The sequence below is a fragment of the Oryctolagus cuniculus genome, chromosome 2 (assembly GCF_964237555.1).
Source record: "Oryctolagus cuniculus chromosome 2, mOryCun1.1, whole genome shotgun sequence".
In the NCBI taxonomy this organism is placed as follows: domain Eukaryota; kingdom Metazoa; phylum Chordata; class Mammalia; order Lagomorpha; family Leporidae; genus Oryctolagus; species Oryctolagus cuniculus.
This window is the reverse complement of record NC_091433.1, coordinates 41,072,949-41,093,297: the sequence shown is the minus strand read 5'-3', so window position 1 is coordinate 41,093,297 and position 20,349 is coordinate 41,072,949. Positions and strand designations below refer to the sequence as shown.

Sequence of the window (20,349 nt, the reverse complement as noted above, 5' to 3'; positions counted from 1 at the left end):
CGATTTTACTGTCATGCTACACAGAAAACTAACATTCTGTTGATCAATAGGAATGCTGTTTAGAGAAATTCTCTTTTGTTCTTAAGATTTAATTTTTAAGATATTGTACTAAAGTTATAGTTACAAAAGGGTTAATTTTCATTAAAATCTTTGGATTGCTAGAGATATCATTAAGTGTAGATATTAATATGCTGAATAACTTGGATAATGTAACATCTTATTTTGCTTAATAAAGCTTAATCATGTGACTGAAGATAACTTTTCTCTATTTTCGAGACTTCACTAGATTATATTTATTGAAACACTAAAGTGTGAATTTAGTAATTTGTACAATGTATGCTTTGTCTTTCCCTATGATGCTTTTTACTATTTGAATCAAAATTCTTAATTTGTTTTTCTTCTAGAGGATTGCTTTTAAATTCTAGGGGCATTAAGATAGGCTGTTTTCTATTTTGTATCATTTATCTGTCAGGTTAACTTCTGATCAGTATTTTGCTTGGTCCTGATACCTAGCCAGCGGTTTCTTTAGGTGTTCACTCCTTTGTTGAAAACTCTTCTACCTTCCTTATATTTAATTTCTGATGAAGTTGCTTGGGAAAACTAAACTGGAAGAAAACCTTTAAGATGATCTCAGAACTTCTTAGAACTTTGTAGCCTGTTTGAAAGATTTTCTTTTATTTTGTTACTGTGTATTTCCATCAACCCATAACAAAAGAGAGCAACAAGCTGAAACCTAGTAAGTTTTCATTTTTAAAATGTTTAGAAAATACATGGAATTATGACCGTAAATGAGGATTTAGAATTTAGTCTTTCACAAAGCACAATAATGGAAAACTGACTGCACTTGTCACTAACCATTATCAGGTCACCAGAGAGAAGTTGTTCTTATTAGGGGGTTTATCTAAAAATAGTGTACTTGGGTGGAAGTATGGATGAAAATAGGCCAAAAAGATTATTGTTAATATTAGGTTTATCTAGAGGCTTAAATATATTTTTTCATGTTGTAGTTTTGAATGAGTAATGTGTTAAATTTGTTATTTGGAACACATAATATTAAGTGAAAAAAATTTAAAACTATTAACGTAGTAGAGTAGGAAAGTATGATGATCACAAGTTTATCATGTGATTCCTTTTTTCTTTTTTTTAAAGACTTATTTGGGGGGCTGGCACTGTGGCATAGTGGGTAAAAAGCTGCTGCCTGCAGTGCCAGCATCCCATGTGGGTGCCAGTTGAATCCCGGCTGCTCTACTTCTGATCCAGCTCTCTGCTATGGCCTAGGACAACAGAAGAAGATGGTGCAAGTGCTGAGGCCCCTGCACCCATGTGGGAGACCAGGAAGAACCTCCTGGTTCCTGGTTTCAGATTGTCATAGCTCCGGCCATTGTGACCATCTGGGGAGTGAACCAGGGTATCTGGGAAGATAGCTCTCTCTGCCTCTGCCTCTCTATAACTGCCTTTTGAATAAAAAAGAAAAAAGATTTATTTGAAAGGCAGGGTTAGGGAGAGGGACACACACACACACACACACACACACACAAACAGATATTTTCCATCTACTAGGTCATTCCATAGATGGCTGTAACAGGCAGGGCTGGAACAGGATGAAGCTAGGAGCCAGGAACTTCACCTGGGTCTCTCATGTTGGTGTAGGGGTCCAAGTACTTGGGTTATCTTCCACTGCTTTCTCAAGCATTCTAGTAAGAGAGCTGGACTAGAAGTGGTGCTAGTTCATGAACTGGCACTCATATGGGATGCTAGTAGTGTAGTTTGTGGCTTAACCCACTAGGCTACGATGCTGGCCACTGTGGTGAATTTTTACAAAATAAAATTCATCATGTAATCAGAACTCAGATCATTAGACACAATACTACCAGCATTTCCAAAATTCTCTTTGTGTACTTGATAATTATTCTGATTTCATACAGTGTTGATTGGTTTGTCCTGTTTACTTTATCTAAATGGGGTCTCATACCGTACTAATACTGTTTGTGTCTGGCTTCTTCTGTTTAATGCTGTGTGGTAAGATTCATTTGTTTTGCTGTCATTCTTCATTCTTCTTGTAGATTATTCCATTGTGTAAAAAAATTATCAGATTTATTGATTTTACCATTAAAGGATATATAAACAATAATGAAAGGTTCTTTATAAATATCCGACTTTTTTTCAGGCAGTTGCTATCCATGCCCAGAAACTGTAGATGTGAAATGCAATTGTGGTAAGACAAAGGTGACAGTACCCTGTGGCCGAGAACGTACCACAAGACCACCCAAGTGCAAAGAGCTATGCAGGTATGAAACTGTGCACACTACATCTGGTGCCTTACAATTGAAATTCATCTTTTAAATATTGTTAGTATTCCAATTCACTTTTTTGGTACTTAAAATATGCTGCTTCTTTATGAAATCTGAAGGTATGTAAATAGGTAATTGCACGTTAGAAATGAGTGCTCAATGATCAAAAGTAATTTAAAAAATTATACTTTATGATTTAGTCGACCACCAACTTGCCATCATACAAGTCAAGAGAAACATCGCTGTCACTTTGGCTCTTGTCCCCCATGTCATCAACCTTGTCACAAAGTTTTGGAGAAATGTGGTCATCTGTGTCCTGCTCCGTGTCATGATCAAGCATTAATAAAGCAGACTGGCAGGGTAAGACAACAGTATTATTAATGATATGGTCCATTGCTGTGGTCAGATTATCTTGATTTTATTTAGTCACTCAACAAGGAATGATTAAACACTTTTTGGGTAATAAATTCTGTACTACGTACTAGAAATTGGGGTAAGGTAAATAAGACGATCTTCTATTGAAAGACACTTATGGAATAGAAATGGAGAAAAAACAATAAATAAATGTTGGTTATTACAGTGTGATGGTCATGATATAGATGAATTTGGTAGTTTTCCTATATATATTGTGGTTTAGGGTTTTATATATCTTCTAGTTTTTTGATTTTTTTTAAAAGATTTTATTTATTTACTTGAGAGGTAGAATTACAGACAGTGAGAGGGAAAGACAGAGAAGAGGTCTTCCCTCTGCTGGTCCACTCCCCAAACGGCTACAATGGCTGGAGCTGAGCTGATCTGAAGCCAGGAGCCAGGAGCCAGGAGCTTCCTCTGGGCCTCCCACATGAGTGCAGGGCCAAGGAGGTGGGCCATCCTCCACTGCCTTCCCAGCCCACAGCAGAGAGCCAGATCAGAAGAGGAACAGCTGGCACTAGAACTAGCACCCATATAGAACGCCGGCCCTGCAGGCAGAGGATTAACTTACTGCACCACAGCGCCGGCCCCTCTTCTAGTTATTTAAAAGATCCATTCACCTCTCCTATGACTACTTTTCAAGCCCTTGCTGTATGTCAGGCATTCTTCTAGGTGATGGGAAATAGCACTGAACAAAATAATAGAGATTGCATTCAACTGGTAGATTTTGGAGTTTATGTTTCTCATTCTCCTTTTGGCTTATGAGAATTACAGGAAACTATACTGCCTTGATCCCTTTAAAAACTGGAGCCTGCCTCAGTTTTTAACACCAAATGTATGTGGAGGGGAACAATCTGATATAATATAGATGAAATAAGGTATTTCAGAAAACAGTTTGTTGATTACCTGAAAAAACTTTCAGCCTGCTTGAATGGAGGATACATGAAACTATCTAATTGGAGTCTTTAAATGACCATTTAATTTATTTCTTCAGAGTTTGAATTGTTAACATTCTGCTTTATAGCACCAGCCCACTGGCCCTTGGGAACAGTCCTCAGAGCCAGCATTTATTCAGACTGCATTACCTTGTCCTCCATGTCAAGTTCCTATTCCTACGTAAGTGTTAGCATTTTAACTTAAACAACAAAATGTTTTTACATAGTCCTATTGTATCTTAAATCAACCTCTCCTTTCTTTCTTAGTTCATTTCATCATTATTTCAGGTCTAGAGTATAAATTAGTCACCATGTTCAGCTTCATTCTTTTTTAGCTATATTTGTTGTGTGACTTGGAGATCACCTGTGGATATTTACTTCTTTTTGGGTCTTTACCCCAAGCTGGAATTTAATGTCTTTATTAATATTCTAGCAATTTGTGCTTACAGTTATAAAAACACATTCAAGAGACTCATCATTTTTTAGGTTTTCTGATGACACCCATTCTAAGAGGTCAAGATGACTTCACTGGTGAATTCTGAACGTTTAAACAGTTAACACCATCTTCCTTCCCTTAAGGATGCTTCTTTCCCAGCTCACTTAATGAGGCTAGTATTTCCATGATATTAGAACTAGAGAAAGGCATCAGAGAATACTGCCAACCAGTATCCCAAATGAAGATAGATATAACCATTTTCAACAAAACTCCAATGAATGGAATCCAGCAACACGTAAAAAGGATCAAACACTATGACCAAGTGAGGTTTATTCCAGAAATACATGGTTGATGTGTTCGAATCAGTGTAGTTAGAATAAAGCACAATTGATAGATGCAGAAAAATGTGACAAGACCTGGCACACTTTCTTGATTTAAAAACACCTGAATTACAGTGAAAAAAGAACTTGCTTATCCTGATAAGGGTATTTATGAAAAGCCCACAACTAACATCATGCTTATTGGTGAAAGACTGAACTTGTCTTTCAGAGCAGAAAGATTAGATGTTTGCTTCTGCTACTTCTCTATAATATTATACTAGAGAGTCCAGCTAGAACTATTGGGCTTTGGGAAAAAAAAAAACAAGTATTTTTTTACTTGGATAAAGAAGTAAATAAATTTTGAGCCTCATACATGTTCGCGAATAAGTGTGATGGTCATGTCATAATTATGATATAGTTGAGTTTGGCAGTCTTCATATATTGTGGTTTAGGGTTACCGATGTCCCCTACTGTCTTCAAAGGTGCATTCACCTATTGTGAGTGTTTATCAAGCCTCTGTCCTCTGTCAAACGTTCTTCTAGGTAAAGGCTTCCTGTCCATGAACATTCCCATTTATTTAAATCTTTGATTGCTTTAGTTAGCAGTTTGTAGTTTTTCTTTCATAGATCTAGTATTTGTTTTGTTAGGCATATCTTTTTCATTTTCTTTTGTTGTGCTAATGTGTTATAATTTCAAATTCCAGTTGATCAATGCTAGTAGTATTGGAAAGCAGTTGGCCTTTGCATATTAGTCTTGTATCCTATAACCTTGCTATATTTAGTTGTTATTTTCATATGTATGTATTCTTTGCTTTTAATAAAGCTTTATGCATTATCATCTTTTCTTTAGATATCTTTTTTGAATAATTTATAGTGTTTTTATTTCATTTTATTTTTCTTTGTAGGGAATGCCTTGGGAAACACGAGGTGAGTTATAGGCACAGTTTTTCAGTGAGCTTAATACCTCTTCTGTACTAGAGTTGTTAGAAATAACAAAATTAAAGTGTTATTACTATTTCAGTCTTAAAAAGAGCATAATGTTTGTCTACTAGTTTTAAAAATGTACTGTGCTTTTATTTGAGAATCAGCCAGTGTGTGTCCTGTCACTATGGAAGCATCCTATTGAAATTTGCCTTTTAGGAATATTTTTTCTTGGCATATTTTAGAGACTTCTGATAGGCTACTTTGATTTTGATAAAATTTTATTATTGATGAAACATATTAGACCTTTGTGAAAGCTGTTATCAAATGATAGCAAAGTAATTTTGGGAAATGAGTCCTGAAGATTCTGTTTATGTGTATGTTGTTCTGACTTCCATTTTTTTCTGAAAAGGTGAGCCCACTACCATGTCATGCTGTAGGACCCTACTCTTGTAAGAGAGTTTGTGGCCGACTATTAGATTGTCAGAATCATACATGTATGAAGGAATGTCACAAAGTAACTGAAATTGAAGGCTGCATTGGCAAAAATAAGGTAATATACTTAGGTTGAGTGTATATATATTTGAAATATTTATTTTCTAATTATATCATAAGTACTTTTCTATTTTGTTTTAGTGTCTTTCTACTTTTTTGCCCTCATTCTTTCTTCCTTGCCTCTAAGGCAATTTTAACAGCTTGGTATATATTTCCCTATATCTTTGTGCTACCTCATAATAATGTACCTTTTAATGTGGAGCTCCTCACATGCTCTGTCTGTGTTAATACATAGGATATAGTTTCATGACAAAAAGAAATTATATCTCTTTTATTGTAGGTGGTAATATCACCTCCACCTCTCTCCATATCTCTTAGTCTAGAGCATTTGTTGTCAGCTGTTTTTCAAACCTGACATATATGATAGATGGTGTTCACAGTTTTAATAAATTCTCAAAATTTTTTGGAATGTCAGTAGCATCAGAGATGTATATTTGTATAATTTACTAAAAGAACTTTAAAAGGATGAGAAATCAAGCATTCAAAGATCTCTATAAATAGCCATTTTACAAGGAAAAACAATGTAGCTAGTAACATTTTAAATAATATTGGTTTATTTTTAAAAGGATTAATGTCTTTTCCCTAGAGTTCTATACTACAAGTGTCTTAATGAGGAATAAGCCAGAAATGTCAAACTTGGCTTTATTCTCATGTAACATTAAATTTAAAGATGTTTAAATTAATAATATGCATTGTGTTCTTGAAAATTTTACTTGTATTGTGAGTTGCTTTTTGTCTTTGATAACTGTAATGCATGACTTGATATTATTCCTTTTTTTTTTTTTTTAAGATTTATTTATTTATTTGAAAGGCAGAGTGACAGAGAGAGAGAAAGAGATTTTGTATCCACCGATTCACTCCCCAAATATCTGCAATGGTCCAGGCTGGATCAGGATGAAGTCAGGAGCCCAAAACTTCATCCAGGTCTCCCACATGGAAGGCAGGGGCACAAGTGCTTAGGCCACCATCCTTTGCTTTTCCTGGCATCAGTAGCAGAGCAGCCAGATTTGAACCAGTGTCGGGGTATTGACATCAAAAGTGGAGGCTTAACCTGCTGTACCACAATGCTGGCCTCCTTAGTACCATCTTTCTTCATGTGTAAACCTACAAACAAAAGTATTGCTTATAATTTCTTCCATCAATGCATGACTTGATCCTTTATTAAAATATACTTATAAAAGATAATAGAGTTATAAAACGAGCTTAACAAGTAATAATAATGATTTAAAATCATCCTTACTAGTTAGAGTACAGCTGCTCTATGGCTTTTTTCCGCTAGATTTCTAGAACATCAAGAAAAAACTCATTTTCAAAGTTGATATGATCAGTGGGGGATTATTGTGGATTATTCTAATATTGCTCAGTGGGTTAAAACTTCTGTTTCTTTTTAAAAATATTTATTTATTTATTTATTTGAGAAGCAGAGTTATAGACCGAGAGAGGGAGAGACAGAGAAAGAGGTCTTCCATCCGCTAGTTTACTCTCCAGATGTGCATGATGGCTGGAGCTGGGCTGATCCAAAGCCAGAAGCCAGAACTTCCTCCAGATGTCCCTCATGGGTCAGGGGCCCAAGCACTTGGGCCATCTTCCACTGCTTTCCCAGGCCACTAAAAGGGAGCTGGATTGGAAATGGAGCAACTCATACATGAACTGGCACCCATATGGGATGCTGGCACTACAGGCAGAGGCTTAACTTACTATGCCACAGCACCAACCTTCCTGGTTTTTAAAATTAGAACTGCATATGATACTTGACAGCCAGACTTACTGCATTTCTGTATTAAGACAGTCTTTCCTAGAAGATGGAACTTGAGGGGCCAGCGTTGTTTGATAATGATTATACTTACTGGGTAGAAGTGAATGGATAAGATTTTACTTTATTTTTTTTTCTGCCATTGATTGTTTTTTAGGAAATGCTTTACAGTTGTAATGGGGATATTTTATATAGTCAAGTTCTTAATGGTGAGATAGTTTGATCAATTTTATTTAGTTTGTAGGTTTGTAAGCATAAACGTCTATATGAATAAAGTCATATTTATTTTCTTACTATTCATTTTGTGCATTTTTAAGATGATTGAGACCATATACCATTTTACTAACTTTATTTCTAAGGACTACAGAAAGTACTTCTTTTAATGGGATAAGTGAGTTTTATGTTTAATTTGTAAAAATATTTGACTTCTGTGTGTAGATGATTTATTTCCTTGCTGTTTTTTCAGGCTGGCCCTGAATGCCTTCATTGTGAAGAAGGGTGCTCTAAATCACGGCCGCTGGGTTGTCCTCATCCATGTGTGTTGCCATGTCATCCTGGAGAATGTCCTCCCTGTGTCCAGATGCTTAGGATAAAATGTCACTGCAAGATTACAAGCTTATATGTGGAATGTAGGTAAGTGGACTGAAGAAAAGTAGGTGTAGTACTAAAATTATTTGAATGATATTTTTGTGTAATTCTGAATCCTTTATAGTATTCTTTCAGGAGTGTTTTTCATGTTTTTCACTTGTGTTCCTTAAAATCTGCAGGCCTAGAGTTTTCTGTAGAGATCTGAAAGGAAGAAATGTAGATTCCTTCACCTTCTACATCCTTCACTCTGATTTCAACCAGAGAAATTCTTCTTTTTTCTATTTGAGGGTTCTGTATAAAATGTTTTTGGAGAAAAGCTACATCACTGCTTCTTAACATTAGAGGAAACACTGCTATAACAGATTTTTCAAATAACTGTGTCAAACTAGAATTTTGTTTGATCAAAATTTGACTCATGGGGCAGGTGCTGTGGTGTGGTGGGTAAAGCTACCACCTGTGGTGCTAGTATTCCATATGGGCATTGGTTTGAATCCCAGTTGCCCCACTTCTGATCCAGCTCCATGCTAATGCGCCTGGGAAAGCAGCAGAGGATGGCCCAAGTGCTTGGGTCCCTGCACCCATGTGGATTCTGAATGAGCTCTGGGCTCCTGGATTTGGATTGACCTAGCTCCAGCTGTTGCAGCCATTTGGGGAGTGACCCAGTGGATGGAAGATATTTCTCTCCCTCTCTCTGTGTGTGTCTCTCTTTTGCTCTCTAACTCTGCTTTTCTAATAAATAAATACATCTTTAAAAAATTTTATTAACTTGTACATTGTTACTTAGACATAATTTTTGAATTATGTATTTAAAAGATAGGCTTTGCTTATTTTTTTTTTTTTTTTTTTTTTTTTTTTATCTTTTATTTAATGAATATAAATTTCCAAAGTACGACTCATGGGTTACAATGGCTTCCCCCCCCCATACCGTCCCTCCCACCAACAACCCTCCCCTTTCCCACTCCCTCTCCCCTTCCATTCACATCAAGATTCATTTTCGATTATCTTAATATACAGAAGATCAGCTTAGTATACCTTAAGTAAGTATTTCAACAGTTTGCTCCCACACAGAAACATAAAGTGAAAAATAATAGATGATTTTTTTAAAATGATGATGAAATGAAATCAGATCAGACCTATTGTCATGTTTAATCCCAGTGAGAGTCAAGTTGGGAATTGAAAATTTCTTTCTTTTTTTTTTTTTTTTTTTTTTTTTTTTTTTTTTTTTTACAGAAGATCAGTTTAGTGTACATTAAGTAAAGATTTCAGTCGTTTGCACCCCCATAGAAACACAAAGTGAAATATACTGTTTCAGTACTCGTTATAGCATTAAGCCTCAGTGTACAGCACGTTAAGGACCGAGATCCTACATGAGGAGTAAGTGCACAGTGACTCCTGTTGTTGACTTTACCAATTGACACTCCTGTTTATGGCATCAGTAATCTCCCTATGCACCAGTTATGAGTTTCCAAGGCTATGGAAGCCCCTTGAGTTCTCCGACTCTTATCTTGTTTAGACACGGTCATAGTCAAAGTGGAGGTTCTCTCCTCCCTTCAGAGAAAGGCACCTCCCTCTTTGAAGACCTGTTCTTTCCACTGGGATCTCACTCACAGAGATCTTTTTAGGCTTTGCTTATTACAAGTGTTAGTCTTAGAGCTTTTATTTTACCAGGATATGACCTATATATTTCGATTATTTCAAAAATGAAAACTTTTACGTCGTGGATTATGTAGAGGGCAAATAATTCCAGTTGTTTCCTACTTAATAATTATTTAACATAATTTACCATTTAACTCTCAGCTTTATAACTTGCAGATCTGTCAAGTGCACTTTTTATAAATAAATGAATATAACTTATTCTTCATCAAAGTTTCACCCACCAGTTTTAGCATCGATTTACTACTATTCTGGTATAAGTTATCAGGTGTTAACATGGTAATTTCCAACTGGTAATTGGTAATTTTCTACGTTTATTAACTGGCATTTTTTCTATAAGAAATATCCTTCCCTTCTGTTATTCATCAATGGTAGCATAGCCCAATTCTTATTTTATTCGTATCTGTTACTGTCATTTTGATGTTTAAATTATTGGATATCAAAGACCCATGGGAACATAATTTGAAATATTCACATGTCCTTTTGACATGTTTCCATCATTTTTTGAGTATTTCTTGCTTTCTGGGGTAATAAAAATGTCTGAGGCTCATCTTGTACTTGACCTCTTGTAGCCCAGGGATGAGCCATTTGTCTCAGGAAGCCTTTTATTGGACAGTGAAAGCTGCTCGGTGTTATTGTTCTTCATGTGTTGTTACCTCTAGGCTCTCTATTTTGATGAGTTGAGAATCATTTTTGAATTTCTTTTGTGAATTGACTGTTCATATCCTTTGTGCATTTTTTTTCTTGGAGTTTTGATATTTTTTTTCCCTTAGCTGACTTCCTGGATTTCTAAATAATTCTCTATGTATTAGGGATATTAACCTGTTACATATGATATATTCTGCAATTATTTTCTCCCTGTTTGTTATCTTTTCTTTTGACTTAGTTAAGGGATTTTGTTTCATTTGCCTTGTAATCACTTTTTAATGTAATTATTTGTTGCCAGTATTTATGCCTGATAACTGGTTTCTCTTTTTTCTGATATTGGTTAATACCTCCAATTTACTGTTAAATAGTATTGGAGATAGTGAATGTCCCTGCCTTGCTCTTATCTTCACAGACTACCTCTTGTATTTCTATATTATGTAAAATAATTGGCTTTATGGCAATGTTATTCAGCAGTTCTTGTTCTTTTGAGTATGTCTTTAAGGAAGAGGTAATTTATCAAATGCTTTTTTTTTGACATCTATGAAGATAGTCAAAAGATTATTGTTCTTGGACCTATTAATATAGTATATCCTGTTACTGAGCCCACTTTGCATTCATGGAAAATTTTCTCACTCCATTATGGTGTATTATTTTCATAATGTAGTTTTGTATTTAGTTTGCTAATCATTTAGAGCTTTAAAATACTCATAAATGATATTAGTGTATAAATTTTATTTTGTGTTCATCAGATTTGGATATCAATATTATATTTGGTTTATAAAATAAACTTGGTTATTTTCTTGATTTTCTGTACTTTATTTCCTTGGTTTTCTATTTTTATTTAGTAGCATCAGAATTAACTGATCATTGAGAGTTGGTATAATTCCCCTTTGGGTTTTGCCTGTGTATTTGGTGTTCTTGGTAACTTTCTTTATTTTTCTCTAATGAAAGTTTTATGTGTTTTCCTCTCTAATGGGGTCAGTTTTGGAAAACTGTATTTTTCTTGAAAATTAATCTGCTTCATTTAGGATTTTCAAGTTTATTTGTATAGAGGCTTTATAGTCATGATTTTTAAAATTTTTTTCTGTCTTATGACTTTTCTGTCATTCTTAATTTGAATATTATTTACTTTTGCCCTCTCCAGTATTACCTAATAATTTTGTTTTCATTATTTAAAAGAAACCTAGGATTTCAATTAATTCATGGGATTGGCTTTTTTATTTTTTACCACATTGATTTTCACTTTTATCTTATCATTATTTTATTTCTTTTTTAAAGAACTTTTAGTTCAGAAGTTAATTAAAATTTTTTTAAAGATTCATTTGTTTATTTGAAAGTCAGAGTTACACAGAGAGAGAGAGAGAGAGAGAGAGAGAGAGAGAGGTCCTCCATCCGATGATTCACTGCCCAACTGGCCACAACGGTTGGAGCTGCGCCGATCTGAAGCCAGGAGCCAGGAGCTTCTTCTGGGACTCTCACATGGGTGCAGGGGCCCAAGGACTTGGGCCATCCTCTATTGCTTTCCCAGGCCATAGCAGAGAGCTGGATAGGAAGTGGAGCAGCCGGGTCTTGAACCGGTGCCCTTATGGGATGCCAGCGGTTCAGGCCAGGGCATCAATTCGCTGTGCCACAGCACTGGCCCCATAATTAATTTTTGTGCTTTTAGCTGTGTTGTAAACATGTTTAAAGGTTATAAAATTTTCTCCAATCATTGCTTTATACCTATTCCGAATATTTTTTTGTATATGTTACTTTCTTTGTATTTGAGAGTCCTTGTGTCTGGACTCTTTTTTTTAAATCCAGTAAATTTGTTTTGTTCTGGGGGGATAACATTCATATTTCCTGTTTTTAGTGTGTTTCCATCTCCTCAGCTATGGCCTATAAGAATGAAAAAAATGTAACAGCTTTTAATAGAGCCAGTATACAATTTATTGGTGTTATTAAGTGAAGCTTTACCATGAAAACTGAAGTGTTGTCTTAGAGATTATAGCTAACTTAATGTGAATATTTAAGGTAACACTTTTAATCACCAGTAGACTAAACTTACAGTGATTTTGTCTGTGTTATCTCATGAATGGAAATAGGGAAAATAAAGGAAAGGAGGAAGAAAGGTGAAGGGGAAGAGAACAGTGAAGCATGTGATACAGGGAGCTTTAGATTGGCACTGGCTGTTAACTGGATGGTGGTGTATTACGCTTCTGCTCACTTGGCTATTATAGTAGTTTTACTCCTTGATTTTTGTGACTTTTCTGAATTACTCTCTGAGTCGGATATAAAAGCACAGACTGATCTAAAATTTATTAGTTTCTAACATTAATTTCTAATTTTAAAAACAACCAGAAAAACTTCTAATACGCTAAATGCATTTCTTTCTTAATAGCCTAAAATTTTCCATTTGAAGTAACATTAAAAACTAGTTTGTGATTTTTATGTAGATTGTTTAATGTATTCTAATTGTGAATTAAATGATTGATCTATGACAAAAGATGAACTAGAAAGAAATGTTAAAGAGAAGCCAGACATAAATGTATTCTGTGTGTGTTTTGTATTTCCTTCTTGCAGTTATTGCCCTTTTGACATTTGATTTGTTGGTAGTAGATGGAGAGCAGGGTAGTTTGAATTATCATAACAAGTAAGTAATTGGAAGGAAATTGTTACACATAGAGGCATAATTGAAATGTATGTTGAGAAAAATGAAATAAGATAATTTTCAGGATGTATTTGAAGTTGTGAATTATTTTTAGTAAAATTATGCTGTGAAATCGACTTTGGTTTGAGTGTCATCAAAACTTTCTTGTTTTTAGAAAAATAACCACAGCTGATGAAAATGAAAAGAATCTCCTCAGTTGTTGCAAAAATCAGTGCCCCAAAGAGGTAAGCTTGCAGAATCTTTAAAGTTGTGTTCCCTAGACATTGTTTCTCTGGCTTTTTATTCTGTCTTGTCTTCCTTGGCCATCTTATTCAGGTCTTTAGTGGACCCAGTAAAATGTGGGTCCAGAAAGGAAAGGTAATTAATTGATGTCTGTAAGAATATAATCTGTCCTAACTGAATGTTGTTTCTTTATGAAATTTCTTTATGAAACTTGAGGATATTATAAGTAGGAATTACCCATTAATAGTTCTTTTTACAGATTGATTTATTTGAAAGTCAGAGTTACACAGAAAGAGAAGAGGCAGAGAGAGAGAGGTCTTCCATCCACTGGTTCACTCCCCAGCTGGCCGTAACAGCTGGAGCTGTGCTGATCCAAAGCCAGGAGCCAGGATCTTCTTCTGGGTCTCCCATGTGGGTGCAAGGGCCCAAGGACTTGGGTCATCCTCCACTGCCCTCCTGGGCCATAGCAGGGAGCTGGATCGGAAGTGGAGCAGGTGGTCCTCCATCGCCCATGTGGGATGCCGGCACTGTGGGTGGCAGCTTTACGCACTATGTCACAGCGCCAGCCCCACTGCATGTAGTTTTTTGTTGTTGTTTTTTTAAGATTTATTTTATTTATTTGAAAGACAGAGTTACAGAGAGAGGTAGAGACAGAGAGGTCTTCCATGTGCTGGTTCACTCCCCAGATGGCTGCAACAGCCGGAGCTGAGCTGATCTGAAACCAGGAGCCAGGAGCTTCTTCTGGGACTCTCACATGGGTGCAGGGGCCCAAGGACTTGGGCCATCTTCCACTGCTTTCCCAGGCCATAGCAGAGAGCTGGATGGGAAGAGGAGCAGCTGGGACTCAAACTGGCGCCTATATGGAATGCCGGCATTTCAGGCCAGGGCTTTAACCCACTTTAACACCACAGCACCAACCCCTGCATGTAGTTTTGAAATATTTATACATCATGGGATGGCTCAATCAAACCAGTTTTCATATGTATTGTCATATATACTCATTTTTTGTGGCCAAAATACTTAAAAATATAATTCTCAGCAATTTTTAAAAAGATTTATTTATTTTAGAGATAGAGTTACAGGCAGAAAGAGAGGTCTTCCATCTGCTGGTTCATTCCCCAAATGGCCACATGGCTGGAGCTGGGCCTGTCTGAATCCAGGAACCTGGAGCTTCTTCCGGGTTTCCCAATAATGCCCATTTTGGAGTGTGCCATCTTGAGTAAAATGAGACAATAACAGGTAAATATCCTGGAATATGGTAAACACTGAATATGTGCCATTATGGTGATGATGGTATGGGCATTCATGTACAAAGAATATTGTTTTAAAAGCTTTTATTATGGCCGGCGCCGTGGCTCAAAAGGCTAATCCTCTGCCTTGCGGCACCGGCACACCGGGTTCTAGTACCGGTTGGGGCGCCGGATTCTGTCCCGGTTGCCCCTCTTCCAGGCCAGCTCTCTGCTGTGGCCAGGGAGTGTGCAGTGGAGGATGGCCCAAGTCCTTGGGCCCTGCACTTCATAGGAGACCAGGATAAGCACCTGGCTCCTGCCATGGGATCAGTGCATTGCGCTGGCCGCGGCGGCCATTGGAGGGTGAACCAACGGCAAAGGAAGACCTTTCTCTCTGTCTCTCTCTCTCACTGTCGACTCTGCCTGTAAAAAAAAAAAAAAAAAAAAAAAAAAAAAAAGCTTTTATTATTATGAAAGAGAACTTTTCTTATTAGTAGTATTAAAATTGAACATGATGAAACATGATGAATTAGACAGTACTTAATGTTGACAAGCCATTTGATCTGACTTATTAAAGTGCCAACAGAATGATGTTGAGAGCTGAGCAGAGTAGGAAAAACCCATCCTACTTTGAATGGAAAGGGTAAAGCATCACATCTTTAAGTGAATACTTGGGTCATTTCTAGTTCGGGTTGTTATCAAAAATGCCGCTGTGAACATTTTTGCTTGTGCACCCCATGGGAGACCAGGATAAGCACCTGGCTCCTGCCATCGGATCAGCGCGGCAGCTGTTGCTCTGACTCCCAGAGAAATTGTGGTGAACCAAGCAGTCATCACAGTTTGTGTCTTATGCAACTCCTACCAGCACTTGATGTGGACAGGTGAAGGGATTCAGAGTAGCTATTAGATGAGGTGGCAGAGCACAGTGAGAGATTTAGAGAAAAGAGAAGGCAGAAGACCCAGACATAGGAAAAGAGAGATTTGGAAGATGTCAGTGAAGTTGTGAAGATTGAGTCTGAGGTTGTTCAGGAGGCAGAGAGATTCAACATAAAAAGCAATGTGTATGTGTGTGTGTGTTTGTGTGTGTGTGTGTGTTTTAATCTCTGATAGGCTACAGGGGTAGAGCACTAATCAGTGAAAGACCACACTTTATAGCCATGATTTTATGTAGTTTTAAAAAGATTTTCCTTTACTGATTTTTAAATGCTTCTCTGTTATTTTCGCTTTGAGAATTATTGATTTAAAGTTGATGTAGAGTGGTTAGTTCCTTTTAGAGGTAATGCCTGGTATAATTACTTTAGAAGTTTAGGAAAGAATATGTGGAGATGGGGAAGAGAGGATAAGGGTGAGCTAATGGCAAATGTTTGCTTGCTTTAACAAGTCAGACTGAAAGCACTGGCAGGAACGAAGGTGAGAGTGAAGTTAAGGAATACAAAGGTTTGAAACAACCACTATGAGGGACATTTTTGATAATGAGTAAATACTGAGCATGTTCAACAGTGTAGGGCCTTGTATTACTTGTAGGGAGAAACAGAACTGAAGTGGTCCTGGAATGCATGGACTCTTTCTTCAGATACTGGGGAAAGTGGAAAATGGCCAAAATGTAAATATATAATTGCCTTGTTTGGTTTTATTTTAGCTTCCTTGCGGTCATAGATGTAAAGAGATGTGTCATCCTGGTGAATGTCCCTTTAATTGCAATCAGAAGGTAAAACTTAGATGTCCTTGTAAAAGAATAAAAAAGGTAAATATTTTAAGTTATTGAAAATATTTTTCTATGTAGGTTTTGTTTTTATATGGTTTTGTTTTTTGGGTCTATAGTTTTTTGGCTTTTTTTGCCTTCTATTTTAAACTTTGAATCTTTTTATTATTAAAATGAGTTCACCTATTTCTGCAAATGGTTATTTAAAAATTAGCCTTGGCAATTTAGTTGTCTGCAGTTTAATAGTAGAAGAAATATTGTTTTATGTTGGAACCAAGCTTCATGTTCCTTTTTTTGGTAGAAGCAGTGTGTTCTGGATCTGTGGTTTTAGAAACAATGCGAGTGACAAAGTGAGTTTCATGGCTTAAGAAACAGTCTGGAATTTGCCTTTGTTTTGCAGTGATTTGTGAAACTGGTTTTTGGTATCAGGTTTGCCATTTGAAAACCTTGCCTTAAAAAGACCTCATATGGACAGCCTGATAAAATAGCATTCAGACTTGAAAATAATTCATTTTAGTGTAAAATACTGGTAAAGAAGGAGTTGATGGACAAAAATCGGTGACTGAGAGGCCCAAGGGAAGCAATGTACTCTTTCCTGAAGCCTATGAGAGAAAAGATGATGGCCCCAATAGCCTTTAATTCTCATTTTCCCTTGAGTTCCTTGCAATGTAGACTCCTTTAAATTTTTATTCTTTCTTGACCTCTCAGTGATAGTTGGACCTCTTTTTTTTTTTTCACATTCCTATAGTCATACCTAAAGTTAATGTCCTTCTTCTTCTCTTTAAAATCACTCCTTTATTTATCCATACAACATATATATGTAGAGGATCTTTTATAGGTCCTTTGTTTTTTCATTTATTTCCATCATTCCAATATATTTTCCTGTGGCAGGAAAATGTGTACCTCATCAAGCCACTTCTGTTTGAGATACCTTTTCAGTTTTCTCTGAAATCTCATGTCTTTTCCAAATACAGTGTGCCACTTGTTAATACTTTGGAATAACTCTTTACTAGGCTTTGGCAACAACCTCATAGTTGATTTCCCTGCTTATCACGTAAGTGATAAGTTTTTCATCACTTAAAGATGCATTTTCCAAGAACGTATTATGTGTATGTATGAAGAGACTTGGAGTACAGGGGAATCTGATACAACCTCTGCCTGCTCGTCCAGTCTCACTGCCTTGCTTTCCTCTCTGTGAATTTGTTACTTAAGAGCTCTCACATATTTGCTGTGCTCCCCTTTAGTCTTGGCCATATATGTATTCCTCCTTGTATGTAAACAGTGTTTTCTTCCTGCCTAGTCCTCAGTGTGAGCCTTGCCTCGTTTCTGAAAGTCATCCTCCCCTTGACTCCTTTCCTCTTGGCTTTCTTTGTAGTTATTTCACAATTTAGAGCTTTGAGATTTTAGGGAGGTCTCAAACCTTGTTTCCTCATCTGCAAGTGGCATTTATGCAGATTCATTGTAAAGAATATAAGTGGAAATGTATATATAGCTTTTAGCACAATGACCACTATCCTTAACTAGTAGCTATTATTACTGATTTAACACTTAAAACTTATTGTATTATTTTCCTTATTGTGTTCCTGTCACAGCATGTGGCATGTGATAGACATGCTGAAAGTACTTTTGAAAGAGGAAGAATAAAATCCTCCTTCCAGGCTTTTTATAATGTCTGTAAACTCAATAGTACTTAATTTGTCTCCAGTGATTGTTCATGTAATGTTTTCATCTGTCTGAACTATCCTTGGAGGATGCCAAGTTCAGCTAAAAATGAAGCATTAAGGGGGAAAATCCCCTCCAAGTGGTTGAATTTCATTAGTGTTCTCACTAATGTATATTCACTTTACTCATAGGATTTGGTGATCTCATTTATAAGCTGTAGTTAATTTGAGCCAAAAAACCTTGAGTTTGAGTGTGTGGTAGGATAGGAGAAACTGGTACAAAGACGTACACTTAGAGCAAAAGTGATATTGGCAACAAGAAACAGGGAATAGGGGCCGGCATTGTGGCATAGTAGGTTAGGCCTCTACCTGCAATGCTAGCAACCTTGTATGGGTGTAGTTCCTGTCTCAGCTGCTCCACTTCCAATCCAGTTCCCTCCTAATGGCCTGGGAAAGCAGCAGAAGATGGCTCAAGTGATTGGGCCCCTGCACCCACGTGGGAGACTCAGAAGTTCCTTCCTCCTAGCTATTTGTGGCCATTTGGGGAACGAACCAGTGGATGACAGATCTGTCTCTCCCTCTGTAATTCTGCCTTTCAAGTAAATAAATAAACATTTTTTAAAAAAGGAATGAATAAAAGGTAGATAAAAGCACTACTAAAACAAATTCTAGGACTGTTGAATATTAGAACCATTATTTTGGGCAACTCAGTAGTCATTTTATAATAGCATAGTGCAGAAATTGATCATAGTATTAATGTAATCAAGAATAGAGTAGATTAGTGTTATTTTGTTAAAGAGGCAGGGAAGGGCAAACATAGCTTCATTTTTACCTAAACTTAGAAAAAAAACAACAGCACAGTTTTAGTAATTTAGAGAGAAAACATGTAGCTCTCCAGAAAACTCTGGAGCTACACTATCTGAGATTGTAGCCATTAGCCACATGGGGCTTTGTAAATACGTATTTTAATGCATTAACATGAAATACAAAGTTGGATTCCTCAGGTTCATAAGCCACATTTCAAGTGTCCATTAGCCATATGTTAGTGCGGTATTAGTATTATAGTGCAGATTTATAACATTTCCACATGCCAAAATGCTCTGTGCAGACAACACAGCTCTAGAACTTTTTAGTCTCTGGAAACCTTAGAGGGATAACAAGAAACAATAAGGAAAAGTAAAGAAGAAAAACAAGAAGAAATAATAAGTCAATAGTGGCATTCAATAAATATTTATTTTACAGATTATTTTAATTTTATGATAGTTAATTTTTCAATTAAGAGAAACTAAAGGAGTAATTACTATTTGAACCAAGATGGTTAATGCTTATAACTTGATATCATTAAATGTTAGTGAGTGTGACTGCGAAACAGTGTTTGTAATGTTAAGCTGCTACATAAACTCTTTGTGAAATTTAGTTAGGACATTGACAGAAAGATCATTTGGAATTTGGATTATTTGTAGGAACTTCAGTGCAACAAAGTACGTGAAAATCAAATTTCAGTAGAATGTGACACAACATGCAAGGAAATGAAGAGAAAAGCATCTGAGGTAATGTCTCACTAAATATCATTTTAAATGTGCTAATGCCCTTCCATACTTTTTTGTATATTTATGTGCTCATCAAAAATAGCTTTGAAAGCTCATCTTTTATAATAAAAACCTACTATATTATAGGCCTATTTTGAATCCAAGCTGTGTTTTTGTGTATTATAGATTCCTAATATGCTAACTCAAGAGGAATATTAAAAATTTTTAAATATTTCAGTTTACAGTGTATTAATTTTTGAATTGTGATCTAACATCTATTATAGTAGTTAAGCTCAAATGTAAGGTATAAAACTCCACCCATTTCTTCCATCCTTTCTCCCTCTCCACCATAATCTATTAATGCCTTGGTAAAAATTCTCAGTATAACATGTACATTTCTTTAAATTATTTCCATTATAAAGCTTCCAGGAGTTGCGATGTGTTAATGGGGTCTGAGGTGGGAAGATACTAAAATTCTATATAAAATTAATGATTAAATTGTTAACTTATTTATAAATGTATATAAACAGATAAAAGAAGCAGAAGCCAAAGCTGTTCTTGAAGAGGAAAAACGAAGACAACAGGTAACTAAACAAAATATGCAGGTTTATGTGGCATTATTGTTAGTTTTTGTGTAAATACAGGGTATATTCCAAGTACGTGCTAGGAACTGTGAACTCTCTTCTGAACTGAAACTATCATAATTTTTTCAAAACAAAAATGAGTCATCTACTGACTTCACTCCAGGTATGTTAAAACTCTGAGAAGGCCTGAGACCCATACATTCCCAAATATTTTGTATATTCTCCATTTATTTCCATGTGGATTTTATCCATTCTTCAGTTG

General features: G+C 36.1%; 1 protein-coding gene across 2 annotated transcripts in view; it reads left to right on the top strand.

Annotated features, from left to right (window-relative positions):
• Nucleotides 1-20,349, top strand: part of NFXL1 (nuclear transcription factor, X-box binding like 1) — a 55,784-nt gene that overhangs the window by 32,336 nt on the left and 3,099 nt on the right. For both annotated transcript variants that reach the window (XM_008248592.4, XM_051842509.2), the window contains exons 13-22: nt 2,168-2,288; nt 2,492-2,651; nt 3,727-3,818; nt 5,298-5,319; nt 5,726-5,866; nt 8,088-8,254; nt 13,315-13,384; nt 16,251-16,355; nt 19,438-19,524; nt 20,034-20,087. In XM_008248592.4, coding sequence (XP_008246814.1) covers nt 2,168-2,288; nt 2,492-2,651; nt 3,727-3,818; nt 5,298-5,319; nt 5,726-5,866; nt 8,088-8,254; nt 13,315-13,384; nt 16,251-16,355; nt 19,438-19,524; nt 20,034-20,087 — 1,019 coding nt within the window. The remainder of the gene's footprint in view (nt 1-2,167; nt 2,289-2,491; nt 2,652-3,726; nt 3,819-5,297; nt 5,320-5,725; nt 5,867-8,087; nt 8,255-13,314; nt 13,385-16,250; nt 16,356-19,437; nt 19,525-20,033; nt 20,088-20,349) is intronic.